At 36.9% G+C, this 22,700-nt stretch overlaps 1 protein-coding gene across 15 annotated transcripts in view; it reads left to right on the top strand.

Moving 5' to 3' along the window:
• CCDC148 (coiled-coil domain containing 148) overlaps nucleotides 1-22,700 on the top strand; it is a 281,532-nt gene that overhangs the window by 164,354 nt on the left and 94,478 nt on the right. For all 15 annotated transcript variants that reach the window (XR_013371894.1, XR_013371892.1, XR_013371898.1 and 12 more), the window contains one exon: nucleotides 19,240-19,358. Coding sequence is in view for 4 of the 15 variants with exons in the window: in XM_077883545.1 (XP_077739671.1) it covers nucleotides 19,240-19,358 (119 nt within the window). In the remaining 11 variants the exon portion in view is untranslated. The remainder of the gene's footprint in view (nucleotides 1-19,239; nucleotides 19,359-22,700) is intronic.

Here is a 22,700-nt window from a genome sequence, read left to right on the forward strand (position 1 = left end):
AGGGAACTTAACCAGAGCACCTGAGAAGTTGCATAGATGATTCAACAGCCCTTCACATAGTGGCACTTGAACAGAGAGCACAGCCTATGGCTTCCCTCATCTGCAGAGCAAACTGGTGGCCTCACCTGACCAGGGAATTCAGTGCACAGTCAGGCCTGATTTGGTTTCCCAGACAGTGAGTAGAACAGACCTTGGGCCATGTCCTGCTGTTCTGACAGTGCAGGGAGTCTAATTCATAGCTCCATCTATTACTGAATATCATATCCAGTCCCAACCATCTAGTAAGCCTGACCAGAGAATTCAAACAACTGTGGAGCCCATCCTATAGCTTCACTTGTATAGAGAACCAAGCTAGCAGTCCTATTTAAATGTTCTCAGTCAATGGCATATCCCCATCCCTGTCCTCAGAGCTTGAATATTTCCCTCACCCCAAAATAGGCCATAACAGTAAGCCCCACCTACCCAAAGACATTACCAGCAGACATACCCAGAAACCCAAACTGAGCCTACTGGTGAAGAACTGTTCCTGCCAAAGCATACCTGTAAAGTCTGTAAGAGGAGCTCCATGACTAAAATGCACAGAAGCCAACATAAGGAATCAGATAAATATGATACCACCAAAAAGAACTAATAAAATTCTTATAACTTACCCTAAAGATAGTGAGATCTATGAACTCTCAAAGAAATTCAGAATATGGGCAGCCCTGGTGGCTCAGCAGTTTAGCACCACATTTGGCCCTGGGTGTGATCTTGGGGACCTGGGATCGAGTCCCATGTCAGGCTCCCTGCTTGGAGCCTGCTTCTCCCTTGGCCTGTGTCTCTGCCTCTCTCTCTCTGGGTGTGTCTCATGGATAAATAAATAAAATCTTAAAAAAAAAAGAAATTCAGAATAATCCTTTTAAGGAAGTTTAGTGAAGTGCAAGAAAATGCAGACAACTAAACAAAATTAGGAAAACAGTACATAAACAAAATGAGAAGTTCAACAAGGATATGGCAACCATCAACAACAACAACAAAAAAAACAAACCCAAACCAAACCAAACAAAAAGGGATCTTTAAGTTGAACTGAACTGAAAAATTCAACAGAGTTTCAGAAGTAGACTCAACCATGCAGAAGAAAGATTCAGCAACTGAGAGGATAAGACATTAGAAAACTTAGAGGAGAAAAAGAAAAAAGAGTAAGAATAATTACACTTATAATAATTATAATTAATAATAATATAATAATTCACATTATAGGAATTTCAGAATGAAAATAGAAAAAGAAAAGGACAGAAAATATATTTAAAGCAATAATGGTTAAAAACTTCTCAAATCTTAGGAGAGAAATGAACATTCAGATCCATGAATACCAAAAGACCCCAAATAGATTGAACCAAATAGGGCTACATTAAGATGAATTTTAAGAGCAGTATAAAAAAAAAAAGTTACATATAAGGAGACCCCTATAAGAGCATCAGTAGATTTTTCAGCACAAATATTTTAGGCCAGGAGACAATTGAATGATAACATTCAAAAAATTGAAAGAAAATGGAAAATGGTGGGTATTTGTCGTTTGTAATGGCTGAGAAATATTCCATTGTATACATAGACCACAGCTTCTTTATCCATTCGTCTTTCAATGGACACCAAGACTCCTTCCACAGTTTGGCTATTGTGGACATTGCTGCTATAAACATCGGGGTACAGGTGTACCGGCGTTTCACTGCATCTGTATCTTTGGGGTAAATCCCCAGCAGTGCAATTGATGGGTCATAGGGCAGTTCTATCTTTAACTCTTTGAGGAACCTCCACACAGTTTTCCAGAGTGGCTGCACCAGTTCACATTCCCACCAACAGTGCAAGAGTGTTCCCCTTTCTCCACATCCTCTCCAACATTTGTTATTTTCTGTCTTGTTAATTTTCACCATTCTCACTGGTGTGAGGTGGTATCTCGTTGTGGTTTTGATTTGTGTTTTCCTGATGGCCAGTGATGCAGAGCATTATGCTGAGTGAAATAAGTCAATCGGAGAAGGACAAACATTATATGGTCTCATTCATTTGGGGAATATAAAAATTAATGAGGGGGAATAAAGGGGAAAGGAGAGAAAATGAGTGAAAATACCAGTGAGGGTGACAAAACATGGGAGACACCTAACTCTGGGAAATGAACAAGGGGTAGTAGAAAGGGAGGGGGGGGTTGGGGTGACTGGGTGATGGGCACTGAGAGGGGTACTTGGCAGGATGAGCCCTGGGTGTTATTTTATATGTTGGCAAATTGAAGTCCAATTAAATTGAAAGAAAACTGTCAATCAAGAATTTTATACTCAGTGGTACTGTCCTTCAGAAATGAAGGAAGAGTAAAGATTCCCAAACAACAAAAGCTGAGGAAATTCATTACTACAACACTTGCCTTACAAGAAATACTAAAGAGAGTTCTTGAGTGGGAGTGAAAGAATGCTAATTAACATCATAAAAACACAAAATAGCATAAATTTCACTGGTAATGGTAAATATATAGTCATTGTTAGATTCTGCAATATGGTAATAGTGGTACATAACTCACAATTCTAGTTTATGAGTTAAAAAAAAGAACATGGAAAAAATAATCAATACAATGATCTTTTATTACACAATGCAAAGAAAACACATGTCAATTGTAACAGCAATAACCTAAAATATGAAAGGGGAAAAGAAGTAAATGTGTAAAATATATTCTATTGAAGTGAAGTTGTTATATACTTTAATATATTTTTTGGTAAACCTTATGGTAACCACAAAGGAAAATCTTGTAGTAATTACCAAAAAAATATGATAAAGAAGTCAAAGTATATCAATACCAAAAGATATCAAAACTTAAAAGAAATGACAGATAAGAAACAAGGAAAAATGGATCTACAAAATAAACAGAAAACAATTAACAAAATGGCAATAATAAGTTCTTACCTATCAAAAATTACTTTAAATGTAAACAGATTAAATTCCCCAATCAAAAAACATACAATGGCTGAATGGACTTAATAAAAAAACCAAAACCCCAGACCCAACAATATGCTGCTTGCAAAGACACTCTCTTTAGTCTTAAAGACAGACATAGACTGAAAGTCAAGGGATGGATAGAGATGTTTCAAACAAATGGTAACCAAAGCCAACCAACCAATCCACAACAAAAAACTAAACAAAGCAAAATTCCAAAAGTAGCTATGCTTACATCAGATAAAATAGACTTTAAACTAAAAATAGTAAAAATATATAAAGAAGATCATTATTTAATGATAAAAGTTTTAAGACATGAAGATGATATAACTGTAAAGATTTATGCACCCAACATTGGAGCACCTAAATATGTAAAGCAAAAAACTAACAGAGCTAAAAGGGGGAAATAAACAGTAATACAATAATAGTTGGGCACTTTAATAGTCTAAACAATGGATAGATTTCCAAATGGAGAATCAATAAGGAAACAGTGGATCTGAACAATACTGTAGACCAAATGGAACTAACAGACATACAAAACGTTCTAGCCAACAACAGAATACACATTCTTAAATGCACATGGAACATTTTCTAAGATGTACCTTATATTAGGCCACAAAACAAGTCTTAGCAAATATAACAAGGCTAAAATTGTACCAAGTGTCTTCTCTGACCACAATGGCATGAAATTAGAAATCAATAACAAGAGGAAAACTGGAAAATTCATAAACACATGGATATTAAACAATGTTCTCTTGAATAACTAATGGCTCAAAGAAGAAATTAAAGAGGAAATAATGTTTCTTGAAACAAATGAAAATGGAAACTTACCAAGCCAGAACTTACGGGACATAGCAAAAGCTGTTTTTAGAGGGAAGTTCATAGCAATAAGTGCCTACATTAAGAAGAAATAGCCCAAGAAAACAACCTAACTCTATACCTCAAGCAACTAGAAAAACAAAATGAGCCCAAATTAGCAGAAGAAAGGAAATAATAAAGATTAGAGCATAATAAATGTAATAGAGAATAGAAAAATTAACAAAGAGTTAGTTCTTTGAAAAGATAAACAAAACTGACAAACCCGTTAAATAGACTAACTAAAGAAAAAAAAGACCCAAATCAACAAAATTATAAATGAGTAAAGAGATATTACAACTGAAACCACAGAAGAGAAAAGGACCTTCAGAGGCTACTATGAACATTTACATGCCAAAAAACTGGACAACTTAGGAGAAATGAGAAAATTCTTAGAAATATATGAATGACCAATATTGAATCAGAAAGAAATAGTAAATCTGGATAGACTAATTACTAGTGAGATTTTAAATCAGGAATAAAATATCTTCCAATAAAGAAAAGCTCAGAACTAGGTGGCTTCACTGTTGAATTTCAGTAAACATTTAAAGAACAATTAATACCAAACCGTCTCAAACTTTTCCCAAAAAATTGAAGAGGAGGGAAAATTCAAAATTCATTTTTCAAGGCCTGATTCCTAAATCAGAAAAGGACACTACTAGAAAAGAAAACTGTAGGTCAATCCCTGATGAATTACTGATGATGACAAAATTCTCAATAAAATACTAGTAAACTAAATTTAGCAACATGTTAAAAGTATCATTCACCATGATCAAGTGGGATTTATTTCTGGGATGCAAAGATGTTTAGCATATGCAAATTAACCAATGTGATACATCACATTAATAGAATGAAAGAAAAGGATTATATGATCACCTCAAAGGATGCATGAAAAGCATTCAGCAAAATCCATTCATTCATGCATGATAAAAACTCTCTTTTTAAAGATTTTACTTATTTATTTGACAGAGAAAGAAAGAACAAGTAAGGGGCAGGGAGAAGCAGACTCCCTGCTGAGCAGGGAACCTGATATTGGGACTTGATCACAGGACCCTGGGATCATGACCTGAACCGAAGGCAGATGCTAATCAACTGAGCCATCCAGACACCCCTAATAAAAACTCTTAATCAGGCATAGAGAGAACATATCCCAACACAATAAAGGCCATATAAGCCAAGCTCATTGCTGGCATCATACTTAGTGGGTGAAAGGATGAAAGCTTTTCTAACATCAGGAACAGCATAGGATTCCCATTCTTACACTTCTATTCAACATAGTACTGGACATCCTAGCTAGAGCAATCAGGCAATGAAAGAAGGAAGGAAGGAAGGAAGGAAGGAAGGAAGGAAGGAAGGAAGGAAGGAAGGAAGGAAGGAAGGAAGGAAAGAAGGAAGGAAAGAAGGAAGGAAGGGAGGAAGGGAGGGAGGGAGGGAGGGAGGGAGGGGTATCAGTATTAGAAGGGTAGAAGTAAAACTGTCTCTATTTGCAGATGACATTTTATATATAGAAAATCCTAGAGACTCAACCAAAAACTGTTTAATCAGTAAATTTAGTAAAGTTGCAGGATACAAAATTAACATACAAAAATCAATAGCATTTCTGATCAGTAAAAAATAAAATTTTTAAAAACAAAGAAATCAATCCCATTATAGTAGCATCAAAAGCATCAAAAACAATAAAATACTCAACAAATTTAAATAAGGAAGTAAAATATCTTCATGCTAAAAACTACAAGACACTAATGAAAGAAATTGAAGAAGACTCAATTAAATGGAAAGGTATCCCGTGTTCATGGGTTAGAAGAAGCAATATTGTTGATATGTCAATGCTACTGAAAGTCATCTATAAATTCAGTGCAATCACTATCAAAATCCAATGGCATTTTTTACAGAAGTCGAAAAAACTCTCCTGAAATGTATATGGAACCACAGAAGACTCTGAAGAGCCAAGGAAATCCTAAGAAAGAACAAAGCAGGAGGTATCATACTTCTTAATTTCAAGCTATATTATAACTATAGTCATCAAAACAGTATAGTACTGGCATAAAAAATAGACAAATAGACTAATGGAACAAAATAGAAAGCCCAGAAATAAACCCAACTCTTTATGGTCAGTTAATACTTGATAAGAGAGCCATGAATACTCACTGAAGAAAAGAGAGTCTCTTCAATAAATGTAACTGGGATAACTGGATATTCACATGTAAAGAATGAAACTGGAACCATATATTATACCACTCACAAAAATTAACTCAAAATGGGTTGAAGAATTAAAAATAGGATCTGAAACTGTAAAACTCCTACAAGGAAGCATAGGAGCAAAGCTCCTTGACGTGGATTTTAGGAATGATACCTGAATAACAAGCAACATAATAAAAAATAAACAAGTGGGACTACATCAAACTAAAAAGCTTCTGCAATCAAAAGAAACCACCAATAAAATGAGAAGACAATGTATGCAATAGGAAAAAGTATTTGCAAAACATATATCTGAGAAGGGGTTAATAACCAAAATACATAAGGAATTCATAAAACTTAACAGTAAAAACAAAAACAACCCAATTTAAAAATTAGGCATTTTTAAAGGATCTGAATAGACATTTCTATGAAGAAGGCATATAAAAGGCCACAGGTACATGAAAAGATGCTCAACATCACTAGTCATTAGGGAATACAAATTAAAACCACAATGAGTTATCACCTAATGATCTTTATAATTGCCATCATCAAAAAGACAAGAGGTAGCAAACACTGGCATGGATGTGGGAAAAAGGGAAACTTTGTGCACTATTGGTAAGATTATGAATTGGTACAGCCGTATGGGAAACAGTAGGGAGGATCCTCAAAAAATTAAAATAGAACTATCATAATCCAGCAATTCCACTTTTGGGACTATATCCAAAGGTAGCAAAAACACTAACTCAAAAAGTTATCTGCACCCCCATATTCAAAGCAGCATTATTTGCAGTAATCAAGACATGGGAACAACCTAAGTATCCATCAATGGGTGAATGAAGAAGTCATGGTTTATGTACATGTATATATATAATGGAATATTATTCAGCCATTAAAACTGAGGAAATATACCATTTGCAACAACATGGATGGACCTTGAATGCATTATGCTAAAAAAATAAGAGAAAGTGAAATCATTATGCTAAGTGTAGTCAGAGAAAGTAATTATGCTAAGTGAAATCAGAGAAAGGCAAATACTATGTGATCTCACTTATGTGTGCGATCTTAAAAAAAAAACTCTGAAAAAAAGATTGGACTATGATCACAAGAGAGAGGGTGACAGGAGGGAAAAGTAGAGTAAGATTGTCCAATGGTACAAACTTCCAGTTATAAGATAAATGCATAACAGGTATTAATTGCACAATATGGTGACCATAGCTAACACTGCTGTATAGAAAGTTACGAGAGTAAATCTTAAGAATTCTCATCACAAGGAGAAAAAAATTTTTCCCTTATTCTTTTCTTCTTTGTTTCTTTTTATTGTATCTATATGAGAAATTGGATGTTAGTTGGACCTATTTTGGTAATCATCCTACACTACATCATACAAAACAAACCATCATACAGTATGCCTTAAACTTATACAAGGATGTATGCCAATTATTTCTCAATAAAACTTAGGGAAATAGTGGAGTTTTCTACTAGGGCTTCTCTTTAAAAAGTAAAAACAAAAGTTGGTGAGAGAATCTTCCTACTCTTTGTCAGGGCGCAGTTTTAAGAAAAAGTCAGATGGAGACGGAAAAATAGCAGCCTGGGTCATCAAGAATCAGATACATGTTTCCTTGTAAGAGATTTTCCAGTAGGCAGTTTTCAAAAAAAATTTTTTTAATTAATTCCAGGTATTAATTTTTGGCTATATTTTCTTCCTAGCTCTGGATTATTCATAGTGATTTGATTTAATTAACAGACATTTATAGAGTGCTTGCTTCATGCAAGGCACTGTTCTGTGTTCATTTAATCTTCTCAACAACCCTAAGGGTTGGGTACTAATATGATCTTCATTTTATCAAGGAAAAAAATGAGACACATAGAAGATACAGAATTTCCCCAAAGTCATACTGACATAAAGAGATTCAGAATTTGAACCCAAGAAGCCTAACTCCACAGTCCATGATTCTAAACACTACGCTATGCTGTGCACCATTGTGATTGCGGTTTGCTGTTAATTTTGTGATTAACCAATTTTGAGAAAGCTCAGTTTAAACTATTTAGGGTCATTTTCATGGCTTTGGTCCCGTCCTAGTTTAGTTCAAAATTGTTAAATAGACAGGAAACTAATAATTTTTTTTTTTTTTTTGGAAACTGATAATTTTAAAACTCTTTAGTAGTCTGCCTACTAGGGAGTATTTGTTGTTCTATGGGTGCAAACAGTTTCACTGTGTCTGTCGCTTTACTCTTCTTAATATTCCCTGAGGATTTCTCTCCTTGGGAGAGAAATTTATAAGAAACCACACAATTATAGATTTTGTTCCCCAAGTTTTTATTTAAATTCCAGCTAGCTAGCACACGGTACAATATTAGTTCCAGGTGTAGAATTTGGTGATTCATCACTTACATATACCATTATAGTTTGATCATAGTTGAAGTGTCAAGTGTAAGATGTGTTATGAATGGATTAAGAAACGCCACCTTCATTGTTCTCTTGGTGAGTAGACTGAAGAAAATAATGATTTTGATGTGATTTTTTTTATCTATCAATATCTCATTTAGCAAGAATAGGATCTCCACAGGCTTCCAATATCACATCTACCAACCAATTAGAATTTGTACCCATTACCCACCTTCCCTTTTACAATGCATAAAGTATCTGTACTCCTAAGGCCAGCCCCTTCATTTATGTGCTACATCCCATCCCCTCTCTCCTATTCAAGGTCATCTCAATCTCTCTCCCACCACCCCTTGTCTCTTCTCTTCTAGATCTTTTCTATTAACCTACAAATCATGCCATTATGACTTCTGTTTTAAAAATACTCTCCCTTGACCCCAGGCACCCTCCTGTAGAAAATGTACCATTCTATGGCCTACACATTATCTCCAACTTCTTTCTACTCATTCTCTCATGGGCAATTTTGTCCCTCCACTCTAGCAAAGCTGTGCTTACCAAGGTCATCATTGATCTTCATCTTGTTCATTCCAGGAGATCTCAGTCCTCACTTTACTTGAACTATTAAGATGGAAGTGATCACCACCTCCTCCTTGGAAAACTTGACACTTGGTTCCCAGGAAGCCATTCTCTCTCTCTGCTTTTATCTCCCTTTGTTTTTGACCTGACTGGTTTCTCCTTCCAATAAATTTGGATGGATCCTCCTCATCATTCTAATTTCTTGGCCTGGGAGTGCCCTGGGGGCTCCATCCTCTAAGCATATACACTTCCTAGGTGATCTCAATCAATGCGGTATTATTTAGATGTCATTTATAGGCTGACAAATACAATTAAGATCCTGGTCTAGGCCTCTCTCCTGAACTCCAAATTCACACACCCCACTGCCTCAAATCTAGTATGCCCAAAATGTATTCTTGTTTTTCCCTGCAGACCTACTCCTTCTCCAGTTTTTTTTTTTCTCAAAAAATGGAAACCTATTATCCCAATGCTCTAGCCAAAAGCCTTGGTATTATCTTTGACTCTTACTTTTCCCCTGCACATCTCCTACCAATACCCTCACCTATCGTCATAAATAAAAGGTTCTACCTTTTAAGTCAGAGTTATTATAATAACATCTCCATCCCTTAAATTTCTCTTCCTCCACCTTTTCCATTCCCATTCTCCTTCTCCTGGCTATTTTCCACACAGCAGTCAGAGAAATGTTTTTAAAATTCATGTCAGATTATGTCAGTTCCTATAATCTGTTGTCTGTTACATCTTATATCCTGCCACTTTTGCCCTCACTCATCCTGCACAAGCCATACCAGCCTACTTCTTCCTCTTCCAAGACCCTGGTACAGGTCCCCGTAGGCTTCTGCTTTGTCTATTCCCACCGCCTGGAATACTGTCCTACCAGATGTCTGTATAACTCACCCTCTCACTTCATTCAGGATCCCACTGCAGTATCATGTTATCAGAGAGAAAGTTCAACTTCAATGACCAAACTTCAAATAGCATCCTCCTTTCCTGTCACTCTGTCCATTTACCCTACTGTATTTTTTTCTTAGCATTTATCATTCCACCTGCCACCCATCTGCTTATTTATTGGCTGTTTTCTCTTTCTCTTCTAGAATGTAAGGCCCATAACAAAAGAGGGGTTTGTCTATTTTTATTGTTTTATCTCCAGTGCCTGGCACAAAGCACTCAACAAATATTAGTTGAATGAACGAATATAACGAACAAGCAGTATACAACTGTACTTTAAATCTGAGATATAGAGGAGAATATGCCAAGCTAGGAGGCCCTAACAAGGTGTATGACCTTGGGCAAGTTATGCAGCCTCTGAGGGTTTGCGTCCTCAAATGTAAAATGAGGTGTTTGGAATAAATGATCGCTAAAATCACCTTAGCTCTAAGAAGTTATGATTGAATGACTCTGAGGTTTGATTACTTTTCACTTTTTACTCTCTGTGACACCTCAGGCTGTGAAATACAACATCCTTGGTATATATACTCCCTTCCTAATGAATAGTGAAAAGAGAGAAATTAAACAAGATTACAGACAAATTCATTTTAGCAATATCAACATATGACACGATCATTATGTAGTATTTCAATGCTCATACTGAAAATAGACCTTACTTCTAAAGAAGACATGACAGTTATTTTTTAATCTACCTGGCATTTCAATTAGGAGGGAGATAACTAATGTGTTTACCCCAGAATACTTTCTTGGCTCATCATTGTTCTAAGGACATAAGACTACATCACAGCAGAAAACAGCTATTGCCAATTCAAGTAGACAGCTCTGCTATGGAAAAATGCTCTTGTAAGTGAACACCACCTAAAAGAGATTCATGTTACTTATTTATGCATATAGACATCACCTACTTCCAAGCAAATTATAGTAAGAGGCATTAGTACTATTGTGCTGGACATCTCCCCCTTGGGTCATATCTACTCTCTATGCTTTCCTGTAGCCCAGGGAGTTGTCTTGTATAGCTCCCTTGCCCTCTGGGTTCTGGTTAGATTCAGCCAAAATGGTACACTGGAGGTGGGGATGAGAAAGGAGACTGATGTTGGGAGAGTTGTTTCCCCAGCTCCTAGCCCTGCAGAGTTGTGATGACCAGCTGCGTCCTCCACCAGAGTTCTCAGCTCCTGTCAGGTGGCCCTCCTCACACAGCTTTCTCTGACTCTGGTCAATGGGTGATAAAGCAGCCCAGCTATTGCATGATGTCTTATGATTGCCCTGAATTCCAACCCTCCTTTGTCAATTGTCCCCTTATTATATTCTTGATTTATTCTAATTTTGAGTGTGCCATCTGTTTCCTATTAAGAATCATTAAAATAGAAAATTAGTAAGAGAATGTAAGACAAAAAATTAAGAGGATGGGAATATAGTTATGTCAGCAAACCAAGACTAAAAAGGGGTGCTGTAATTGAACATGGTTAAAGTTAAAAGGAAGCATTTAGCTCTTATTTGCTAATAATAGACAACATCCCAGCACATCAGGAGCTGACAGCATGTACTGGGGGAGGGAGGCAAACCATGCAGTGAATAGCATTTTTAGTAGAACTGCTTTACAGAAGAATCTAAATCAATCCTCATATGATATTGCATCAACCTTTATAAGGCCTATGATATAAAATTAAACCGTAGTCCTATGAAACTTTCTCTAGAAAGTGAAAATGCTGCATGCAAAGTGATAAAAAGTGAAAATGTTATTGTACAAGGATATGCAATATTCTTGTCATCTGACTTGGTATAGAAATAGAGTTTGGAAACTTCAGGAATGAATAATAGTCGTGTCCCTTAGATATTCCTTCTAACTATTGATTTTTCTTGGCCAGACTTAAAAAACATACTTTAATTGTAAAGTATTTTTGTCCTTTGTTGATACAAACAAGCACTCAAAATATAATATGATATACCCCAATTCCTAAACCAGCACCAAAAGAAAATTATTAACAGTGTCCTTATATTCCTTTTTCTATATACATGGGGATATATATACGTTTAACTTAGCTGGAATCATACTGCATATAATATTTTTAACCTATTTTTTAAAATTTATCAATAAATTGTATATTTTCTCCTGTTTTCCTACCACATAATTTTTAGAGTTTATATAGTATTTCATTATGGGAAATGTTGCATTTAATCAATTTCTTATTTTGGAATGTTAAATTATTTTCAACTTTTTGCCATTTTAAGGCTGTAATAAACATACCGATACCCAAATCTTTGCATATGTCCCTACTTTTTAATTCTTAAACTTTGTTTCTTTTCTTTTTTTTCTTTTTTAGGATTTTATTTATGTATTCATGAGAGACACAGAGAGAGGCAGAGATATAGGCAGAGGAGAAGCAGGCTCCCTGCAGGGAGCCTGATGCGGGACTTGATCCAAATACCCCAAGATCACGACCTGAGCCAAAAGCAGATGCTCAAGAACTGAGCCACCCAGGCCCTCTTAAACTTTGTTTCTTAATCCTTAAGGCTTTTGCGAGTGGTTTTCTTATTTATTCTTCAGAAAGTGTATGACAACCTACCCTCTTACCAATGGTGGATGTACTTGTTCATCAAGTTGGAGATTGGTGGCAAAAATATTCAAGTTTAGGGCACTGATAAGGGGCTGTGATACAAATAGTCTGAATTGTGAACTGAAAGGAGATCTATTCAAATAACTAGGCAGGATGGTTGCAAATTTGACTTTCTATTTTGATTTCTTGCCCATATAGAGAGTTCAAAATATTTGCATAAAGAATGCCATGCAAAGTAATTCTTTGGGGGCCAAATTTTTATCAGAAGCTTCCTGGGTTTAAGCCCACAGAGCTGTCTGTACCACAGAGTATAGAAGAGATAATGTTGGCTGAAAGGTTTTGAGGATAGAGGTGACAAAGTGTCCATCTTTGGAAGAAAAAAAAGATCTTTAATCTGACTTTCATGGACAATCTGACTTAGAGAAATACCAAGCCCCCCAGGCTCTTTTGAAATTAAATGCACTTCCACCCCTACATGACTTAGGGGGTGGACTGCTGATTGTTTATTGTCTATTGTTATTGTCTAATTGGATGCTTTATTAATAGTTTTGGATTTATATAAGTTGAAATAAGAAAAGTATTGTGTGCAATGTTGCTTTTCCATATAATTTCTCTCTGGATTCATTTAGCAGAGGTTTATCATGTATTTCTCATTTGCAAGAGGCAATACTAGATACAAATAAATACTATACTGTAAGGAATGTTCTTTACCTTTCAGAAATTCACACAAACGTGTGAAAGAATTATATGATGAAATATAGATGCTTGTCAAATTGATTGCAGGGAATGTATCTAGTTAAGAATTATGACCTCCTTCTGCATGAGTCACTAAAACCTTTGAAATAATGACCTGGAAGCAAGGTATAGAAGCTTATTTGTTCAAGGATTCAACATCACACAGATTGCTTCAAATCAGAAACCAAACTGTCTTCCTTCCATAATGTTTTAGTCCTAACTTTTTGCTTTCTATGTGTAAAAAAATTCTTATTTCATGCTAAATTATAATAATTCTTGGACTGAAGGAGTGAAAAATATAATTTAATGGCTATGTACTATCAGTCCAAGTTTTTTAGAATAAACTCTGAGGTACTACAATGCTGTAAACATTGTTTCCTAGTGGAGTTTTTAATAGGAGAAATATTGTTTGGAAGATTAGAAAGGTAAAGTAGGATATAAAAATGATCTCAAGCTCTTTGAAAAGTTAGCATAGCATTATGTTACAGAAAAATTATTTGGTTTATTTACACTTTTACTGGCTTAACTTCATCAAAATGAGCAAAATGTAGGACTATGGAAGGGGAACATCCAATATGAATCATAGATAAGAAGAAGAAATAGGGGCATAATTAGGGCCTGATTTCCCTATCATTGGAATGTTACAAGGATCACTCAAAAAGTGAAAAGCAGGGTGTTTGAAATCTGTGTCTCAACAAATGTCCCAAAGGGCTAGCTAAATATCCTTAGCCTTAACTTTAGCTTGAGGCATTCAAAGCCAATAATTCTTGACACATAGTTCCTGCTCCTATTAATTGACAAAAAGTGAATGGAACTGTCCTTAGGGAAGTGCTTAGTTCAGACTTTACCATCCTGCAAATAAAACTGCTGGCCCTGTTCCCATCCACAACTTTGTTATTCTCGGATGAGAGACCAGAAGAAGCTTCCACTCACCTAATCAATTAAGCCCTGTGTCAGACATGATACAAGGTACCACAATACCAAGATGAATAATGCAGACCAATATGGAAAGTGCTACACTAAGGATACCTAAATAGTGCCTTAGAAGGTACGCCTATGTCTGGAAGAGAGGGAGAAAGAGAAAGGCTGAGAGAGTAATGCTACAATTGCATCTTAAAGGATGGACAGGAGCGATTCAGCAGGCTACAGGCAGGGCAGACCATGCCAGCTGTGTAGGAAAGACGAAATATATCAGTAATAATGCAGTGGCAGAGCCTCGTGAAAAAGAATCCAGGAACTCAAGGCAGGACAAAGAAGGGAGAGTAACAGATCTTCACCAAGGGTCATCGGTGTGCCAAGGATAGAGCTAAGATTTTTTCCTAGAGGGTTCAGAGGATGAGTCAAGGAGGAGATAGTATTTATCCTGATGATAAGGATAGAGTAAAACTGACAGGTAGAAGAGGGAAAGGCAATAGATCTAGTTAAGAAAGTTTACAAAAGGCAGATAGGAATGAAAGTACATGGCCACCTTTTTCTTCTATTTATGTTCTCACCCTGGACATCTCTACTAATCCTGTGGCATCAAATACCATTGTAAATAGATATTTCCTTAATTTAGATCTCCAGCCCTGAACTGACCCTCAGCCACCCAGCTGTACGGATGTATGCTTATTTGGAATCTCCACTTCAAGGTCTTGCAATCACATCAACTGTTTAATATTCAATACTGAGCTCCTGGTTGTCTTTCTTTCCCAAACCTGTTACTCTTCCAATCTTCCATCCCAGTTATTGGTACCATCATTCAACCAACTGCTCTAGCAAAAAGCTAGGAATCATCCTTGATTCCCTTTTTCTTCAATCTTCATATCTAATTCCTCAGTGAACAATTTGATTCCACTCAAGAACCTTCTCAGGTCTGAACACTTCCCTTCATTTCCTGATCCAAGTGATCATTTTTACCTTATTCTTCTATCTGGTCCCCTTGTTTCTCCTTTGTTCCTCTACTATCCATTCTTCACTCAATATCCAGAGCTACTTTTAAAAAAATGTAAGTCAGATCATGTCACTCCCTGCTTTAAGCTCTCTAATAGCTTTTCCTTGTTTCTAGACCTAAATCCTCACCTACCACTTAGCTCCCAGCTAGCTTCTCAATCTCACCTTCATTCTTAACTCATACCACATGCTCTAGCTGTACTGGCTTCTTCTCTGTCTTAAAAATGCACAAGGTCTTTCCCACTCAATGCTATTGGACCTAGAGCTCCCACTTCCTGTGGTGATCACCCTCCATCTCTTCCTGTAGTTGTCTCACAATCATCTTTCAAGTTTTAATTCAAGTGTCATTACAAAAATATGCCTTCTTAATGAAAATTCTACCCCAATTTTTCTAAATCATTTCTATAATTATTTCCTTCTTAGAACTTGAGATGTAATATTCTGTTCATTTTCATTTACATGTTTATTCGTTCTCTCTTTCTAGAGAGTCGCAGCTCTGTGAAATAGAGGCCTTATTTCTCTTTAAGCATCATACTCCAAGTACATAGCACAGTATCTGGCTTAAAGCTTGTGTTCAATAAATATTTGTTGAACAAATGAATGCCAAAGTCAGTAATATCTTAAGACTATAGATAAGGGTTGACAGAATTAAATACACAAACACATTATGTAAAATAAGGATTGAAAAGGATCATTTAGTTTGCTCATTTGGACATCACTGGTGAGAGTACTGAATTTGGAGGGAAGGCAGTGGTAGGAATGTCATGGGTGAGGAGTAAAACGGGAGATGTGAAGTTGAAGAAAAGTATTCTAAGATGCTTGACTGAAAAGGGAACAATGAAAGTATAGTCTTGGGGATCTAAAGAAAGTTTTTAAATTTTTGTAAATGTGTGAGACCTGTATATATTTCCATGTGAGGAAAAGGAAGCAGTACAGACCAAGAGTTTGAAGGTACAAGGGAGAGAGAGGTAGATGATGGAGAAAGGTTATGAAGAAGATGGAATTGGGGAGTAGGATCTAGAGCCCAAAAGGGATAAGTCTTTAACAAAAGAAAGGCATCTCTTCTTCTGAGGGGCAGGGCATCATGGAAAATATCATTTAGAGATTCCATTTCCCCTGATAAAAGTGAAGAAGGAGAGGCAAATATGGAACTTAACATAGCAAACAGGTTTTAGAATACAGACATGAGAAATTAAGAGGCATTAACCAGGAGTTCATAAAAGAAATGCTAAAAAAAAAAAAGAAAGAAAGAAAAAAGAAAAAAAAAAAGAAATGCTGATTGTCAATGAAGATTCAGTTGAAACCATAAGTTTGGTGCCAGTTTCTACAATTGTGTGATTCATTCATCAATCAAATGTTTATTAGGTATATACTATGGTCTAGACCCTTTAGTCGATGTTGGAAATGCCAGATAAATACATCCCACTTTCTGAAGTCTGGTGGGAGAGAGAAACAAGCATATTAATTAGCAAAGCCTTGTGATGAGGGCTCTACTAGAGGAATAAAATTATGCAACCAGAACACAGAGGATGATAGAAAAGGAGTGGGTAGTTTCGGGTCATAGAATCGATGGTTATAATTGAAAATTTCAGAATTGGAACTGAAATGTGCTTGATGACAATAGGATCCTGGAGGAAGAGGTGGCTCCCTGGAATGGAGGAAATCATGAAACTGTGAGATTAATAGATTGGAGGGCATTCAGGCAGATGCTGAAGTTGTGTAGGAAAGTGGAAAGAGTTGTTTTGGACAATGAGTCCTATGTGGCTGTGACCCGCATATCTGAATTCTTGATGAATATCTGTGAATGACCTGGAAGTCCACACATGCCAGTGATAAGGACAGGTAGAAAGTGATATAGCCAGATACAGTTAACACAGAAGGAAGAAAGCATTGTACATGAGAGGAATATCATTGGAGTGTAAAGCAGCAGTGAACAAAGAGGAAAATGCCCAAACCATTCCCCAGCCTCCTGGCACATGGGGAATCAGAAGATAATCATCCTTTACTCAAGAGAATTGCAGTCAAAACAGTCAAAATGTGTAATGATACAGGAGTTTCAGAGAGCCCAGTAGAAAGCACTGAGAGAGAATAAATTGTGCTCACATAAGAGGAGGGAGGGAGAGAGATGGGGAGGAAGTAAGAAAGAAGGGGAGAGAGAGAAGAGGGGGAGAGGAAGAGTCAGAGGGAGAAAGAGAGAGAAAGATGGAGAGGGAGGCTCACACTCTAGCAATGTCTGAAGATGGCAGAGAATTGGGAATGGAAATGATTGATCCAAAGATGACAAATGCCTCAGGTATGACTTACTTCTAGAGCCTGCAGAGGATAGCAGGCCAAATGATGTCTGCAATCTGAAGACACCAGCAACCTGGGGTTGGTCTGCTTGTAGTCAAAGGATGTTGACAAAAGGACCACTGACTTCCGTCCAACGCCAACACCCAGTGTAAATGAGCATTGTTGGTCTGTTGGAGCCCAGAGGAAAATGCTCTTTAATATCTGCTTTTTTTAAAAAACATTTAGTTTTGAAGTTGGTTTTCTCTGATTACAAAAGAAATACATATTCATTGTAAAACAATAAAGTAACACTGAAAAGCATAAAGCATAAAAAAGACCACTTAAACCCCTGAGGAAGAAGATATAACCATGTTAACATTTCCACATCTGGCACTGATAGAATGCTGCGGCATTTATCCGTTAGGGCTCCGAAACATACCTTGTCAGTGTTTCCTATGTCTGTCTCTCCTACCCTCTCCTTTCACTTCCCATCTTTGGTTCTGCTACCTTTCTAGCTTCGTCTCCATTCTTCCTAAATCCACATCTCCATGATGTCTGGAGTGAAATTACTGTGCGTCTATTCATCTATTCACTAAGCACTGAGTGGATGTCTCCATTGTGGTTGCTGGTGTTGGAGTTGCGACGCCTGTGGCCATGTTGCTCGGGATGCTTCTTTTAGTTCTCCCAGGGGTCAGAGACCATGTTTGCTAGGGAAAGTCTGAAAGCACTTAGCTTTTCATATTCACTTTTTAAAAAATTTTTATTTATTTATTCGTGAGAGACAGAAAGAGAGAGAGGGAGAGAGAAATAGAAGCAGAGAAAGAAGCAGGCTCCCCACCGGGCATGGAGCCCAATGCGGGACTCGATCACAGGTCCCTGGGATCATGACCTGAGCTGAAGGCAGATGCTTAACCAACTGAGCCACCCAGGCACCCTCATATTTACTTCTTAAAAGAGACAATGTCACATTGTGGGTGAAGCTAACCTGTCCCCCACACAGAGCTTCTGCTGGCAGCTACTCACTATCATTCACCATGGAGGTGCTCTGCTCTTTTCTTTACCAGCAAGATCCAGTCTCTTGGGTCACACACAACATGGCAAACCAGAGTGGTTGACTTCAACTGTCCCGTCACTAGGGGACCTTGAATAATGGTTTCATCCCCTTGAAAATCCCTATGTGTACTTTCAGTTTCCTCAGTCTGCCTCCATTTTCAGAGAACAGAAGTAAATCAGGGCCAGTAAGAACAATGCTCTCACCCTTTTTGAGCTGGATAAATTTGTCCTTTATTTTACCACATAAGTCAGAACTACTATATATCACAACTCTGCTAATTTTTCTTCTCCTCCTTCCTCCCACCTATCTCCTGCCACTTCCCCAGAAGCATAAAGCTTTCAACATCCTGCTGTCCATTAGCATAAATAAACTCATGCTTTTAAAGTAAAAATAGGTTTAAAGCTATATTTGTTAAAGACTGCATTACCATAAGGGGATAAAAATATTCTTGAGTAACAGGTAGATCATATACTTTAGAGACAATAACATGCTTCTATTGTGGTTCCCTGAAAGTCAATTATTTTAGCCCTAGATTTAAACTTTAGATCTCAGCATAAGTTATGTTTCCACCTCAGAAATTGTTAAACCATGCAGTTTCTCAGGACATGTACCTTCACGTTTTCATTTATTTTTTTTTCTGTTGTCAATATACTGTGGCCAGATCTAAGAAATGAAAAAGATAAAGTGCCATTTAAATTCAATATTGGCTATATGAACCAGTGAATATTTTCTCATTACTTTTCACCTGATTTTGACTTATCAGTTGTTAATTTAAATTCTGTGTATCATTTATACAATAGATAAGAAAATACTGGGCTAAAAAAGAGCAGAAGTGGCAAGAAATGGAAATGAGAGATCTTCAGCGCCTGGAAGAACTGAAGAAATTAATGGCTGAACAATCAGTGAAAGACCGAGAAAGGTAAAAGAAAAATCTTAAATTGCATAGTGATGGAGATGGTAGGGTAACCAGTAGCAGAGGGAGGATTTTTCTATACTTAATGTGTTCTTACAATATTTATATTCACAAATAGATAAAACGATATTTATAATGCATTTCAGTCTTATATTCATACACAAATCTCTAGCTTGCCATTTAGTTCCTTAGATAGCTTCCTAGTTAAAACCCTCATAGACAATTTCATAGTGTTTGATTGCCCACTGTGTGCATGAAATGATACTGGCTGCTGCTGTGACTGAATATGTTGACCTAGAAGGAGGAAACCATTATTCAGTTAAGAAGGGAGACCCATTTACTGTGAGGATGGCTGGGGAAGGCAGTACACAATTATACCTGTATGTAATTCGTTCTAGTATACTTAGAATGCACCCTATATAGAAAAACACAGAGGATTTCTTGGAATGGTGTAATTTTAAAGCTGAAAAGGACATTTGAGATCAACTAACCCAGTGTCCTGATTTTATGAATGAGTACCCTGAGAAATTAAAATTACTTTTCCAAGTTTACTGTATCAATCAGGGTCAGTGAGGAGACAGAGACAACATAGTAATTTGAATAGGGAAAATTTAAGATAAAGAATTACTAATTCTAATAGAAAACTTCTGTTATATAAAGAGATAAAGAGAACTTTAAAGAAAATCCCAGGGCTGAACGAAGGTTCCCATAGCAGAAACAAATGTGGAAGGGTCCCCCCACACACACACTCCATGGTTGGGATTCAAACCTCATTGTAGAAGACACAGTTGGGGTTCACTGCATAGTGAAGTTCTTAGATGGGCTCAACCAGCATATGTTCATAGTCACTGGGCAAGCAGGAAACACCCTGCTTGAGTATAGGAGGCCAAAGCTAGAAGTCAACCACTGGGAGGCCTGCAAAACTCAGTGGGAATCTGACCATGGGAGTGCCTCTGAAATTTGATGGGAAGCTGATCATTGAGTGCCATTGGAACTCCATGGGTACAGGTGCCACTGGGTGTACCCCACACATGCAGCAGGCAGCCATATGGTAGAAGCAAGAAGGAGTACACCAGAAACAGGAAAGAAGGCCACTTCTTCCATCACCATCTTTCCAGAACCCCTTTCTGACATAACATTGTGCCAGCTGAAAGGGAGAAATAGTCACAGGGTGTAGCTCTACTTTCATAGAGTAGGCAATGAAGGGTAGGTTTGGAGTTATGAGATAATAAATTGATAACTGGCTTCTGAGTAGATTTTAACAAGAGATAAATTAAGAATAGCTCTTTTGTTTCACAAAGGGGGTCACAGTAACTTTACTGTTAGTCAGTGTAAAAAACTTGCCTGGAACTCTGTAGTTTCTACTAAATTTTGCTGTGAACCTAAAACTGCTCTAAAAATAAAGTCTATTTAAAAATTACCTCATAGGGGTGCTTGGGTGGCTCAGTCAGTTGGGCTTCTGACTCTTGGTTTCAACTCAGGTCTTGATCTCATGGTTCATGAGATTGAGTCCCTTTTTGGGATCTGCTTGGATATTCTCTCTCCCTCTGCCCCTTCCCCACTCTCTCTCTCAAATACATAAATAAATCTTTTTAAAAAATAAATAATGAAAATTACCCCTTAGACTTATATTGGAAAATATAACCATTTTATACAACGAGGTTCACTTACATATAGGAAGCTTCCTTTGTGACCCATGGGAGTTATCTCAAACTCCAGTCACCAAGTTTGCAGAGTAAATCTGAAGTTCCATGTAGATGCCAGACAATTCCTAAAGATTTTCTGGATGAAATTTACATCATTTTTGAGATATCTCAGAATTTTAGAGTTCAGTTTAATCTGTTATGGAGAAAACTGAGAATACAGAAAAGCCAAGGCTCAAGGCTAAGAGGTAAAACAGCCAATGAGAAACCAGCCAAACAAGCACAAACTAAGATAAGGTGGATACCAGCAAATAGGTCATGCCATGAGTCAGAGACAAAAAATCCCACTAAAGAACAAGACAATGGTGGAGGCCAAAGGCTGGTTAGGTAGTCTGAAGCTATGCTGGAAAAACAAGAGAGAGCCATAGGAATTAAAGGGGGTGGGAATAACAGAACAGATGTGAGGTCCCAGCATCTAGCAGGCATGCTTCTAATAGAATCTCCCCCTCAGAGCCAGGGAGTTTCTTTGATTACAGAGCCATTTCAGTCTTTTGCTTCCTGTTCCAATAATTATCAAGATTAGCTGACTCAGAACTCCAGTTGAAAAGAAGAAAAGGAAAATCAGATTAATCTGCATTACATAACAGGAAAAAATAGGCATGTCACACATAGCAAAAAGAGTACTAAGTACTAGAAATCAGGGGACCAGGGTTTTAGTCTTAAATGTTCATTGAATAGTGTATGACTTGGCCAAAGCCATTCGTTTAACTTCTATGAAGTTCTACCTTGTTCTTTGTAAAATTGAACTGGATCGTTTCTGAGGGCTAAATGAGCTATCAACTTTTAGGGGTCTATGATCTGTAGGTTCAACTCATGTGACGTGTAGACTTGGATAGTTATGAGCCTAATATTTGCATGCCAGTGGGAAATCAGTGGAGAAGTTCATTAAAACATCAGGATAATATAATGTATCAAAAAATTGTTTCCTGAAAATGTTGGATAATGTTGTAAATGAAAGCATTGTCCTCATTCTGTGACTTAGGGAGATGGAGTTCAACATGTAAAAACTACTGGTAGCTTTTGCTTCTGGCAAGAACCAGAAGTTCTGTTCTCTAATAACCACCCTGACACTAAGAAATCTGGCTAGGTATTTTTTTCTCTACTACTAAATACAGTTCACAAATCTCATATTTATTTTTTTAACTGAAGGCACATATTTTCGCATCAGAATAAAAGCTTGAGACAGTTTCTAGATCTGTTAAAAACACACACCTATGGCCTTGAGGGTTTAAAAACTTCTGTTGTTCATTTTCTTTTTCTATTTTTGAATTCTAAGTTTCTTGAAAACAATATCCATAAATTACCAAATATATTAGGTCAAACTGTAAGAAAATTCCATTTCTGCAGGTCAGAAATGGTTAAGCATTGGCAGTTTTATGTGGTTCAGCATAAAAAGATATAGTGATTCATTTTATTTATTAATTATGTCTTCCTTCTCAGTTATAATCTGTGTTTCACCCTCATTTAAAAATGTTTTTAATTAAATTTAATATATAGTGTATTATTAGTTTCAGAGGTAAGGTTTAGTGATTTGGCACTTGCACATAACACTCAGTGCTCATCACATCATGTGCCCTCCTTAATGTCCATCACCCAGTTACCCCATCCTCCCACCCAGTTCCCCTCCAGCAACCCTCTGTTTCCC

This window comes from Canis aureus, chromosome 34, assembly GCF_053574225.1.
Source record: "Canis aureus isolate CA01 chromosome 34, VMU_Caureus_v.1.0, whole genome shotgun sequence".
Lineage (NCBI taxonomy): Eukaryota > Metazoa > Chordata > Mammalia > Carnivora > Canidae > Canis > Canis aureus.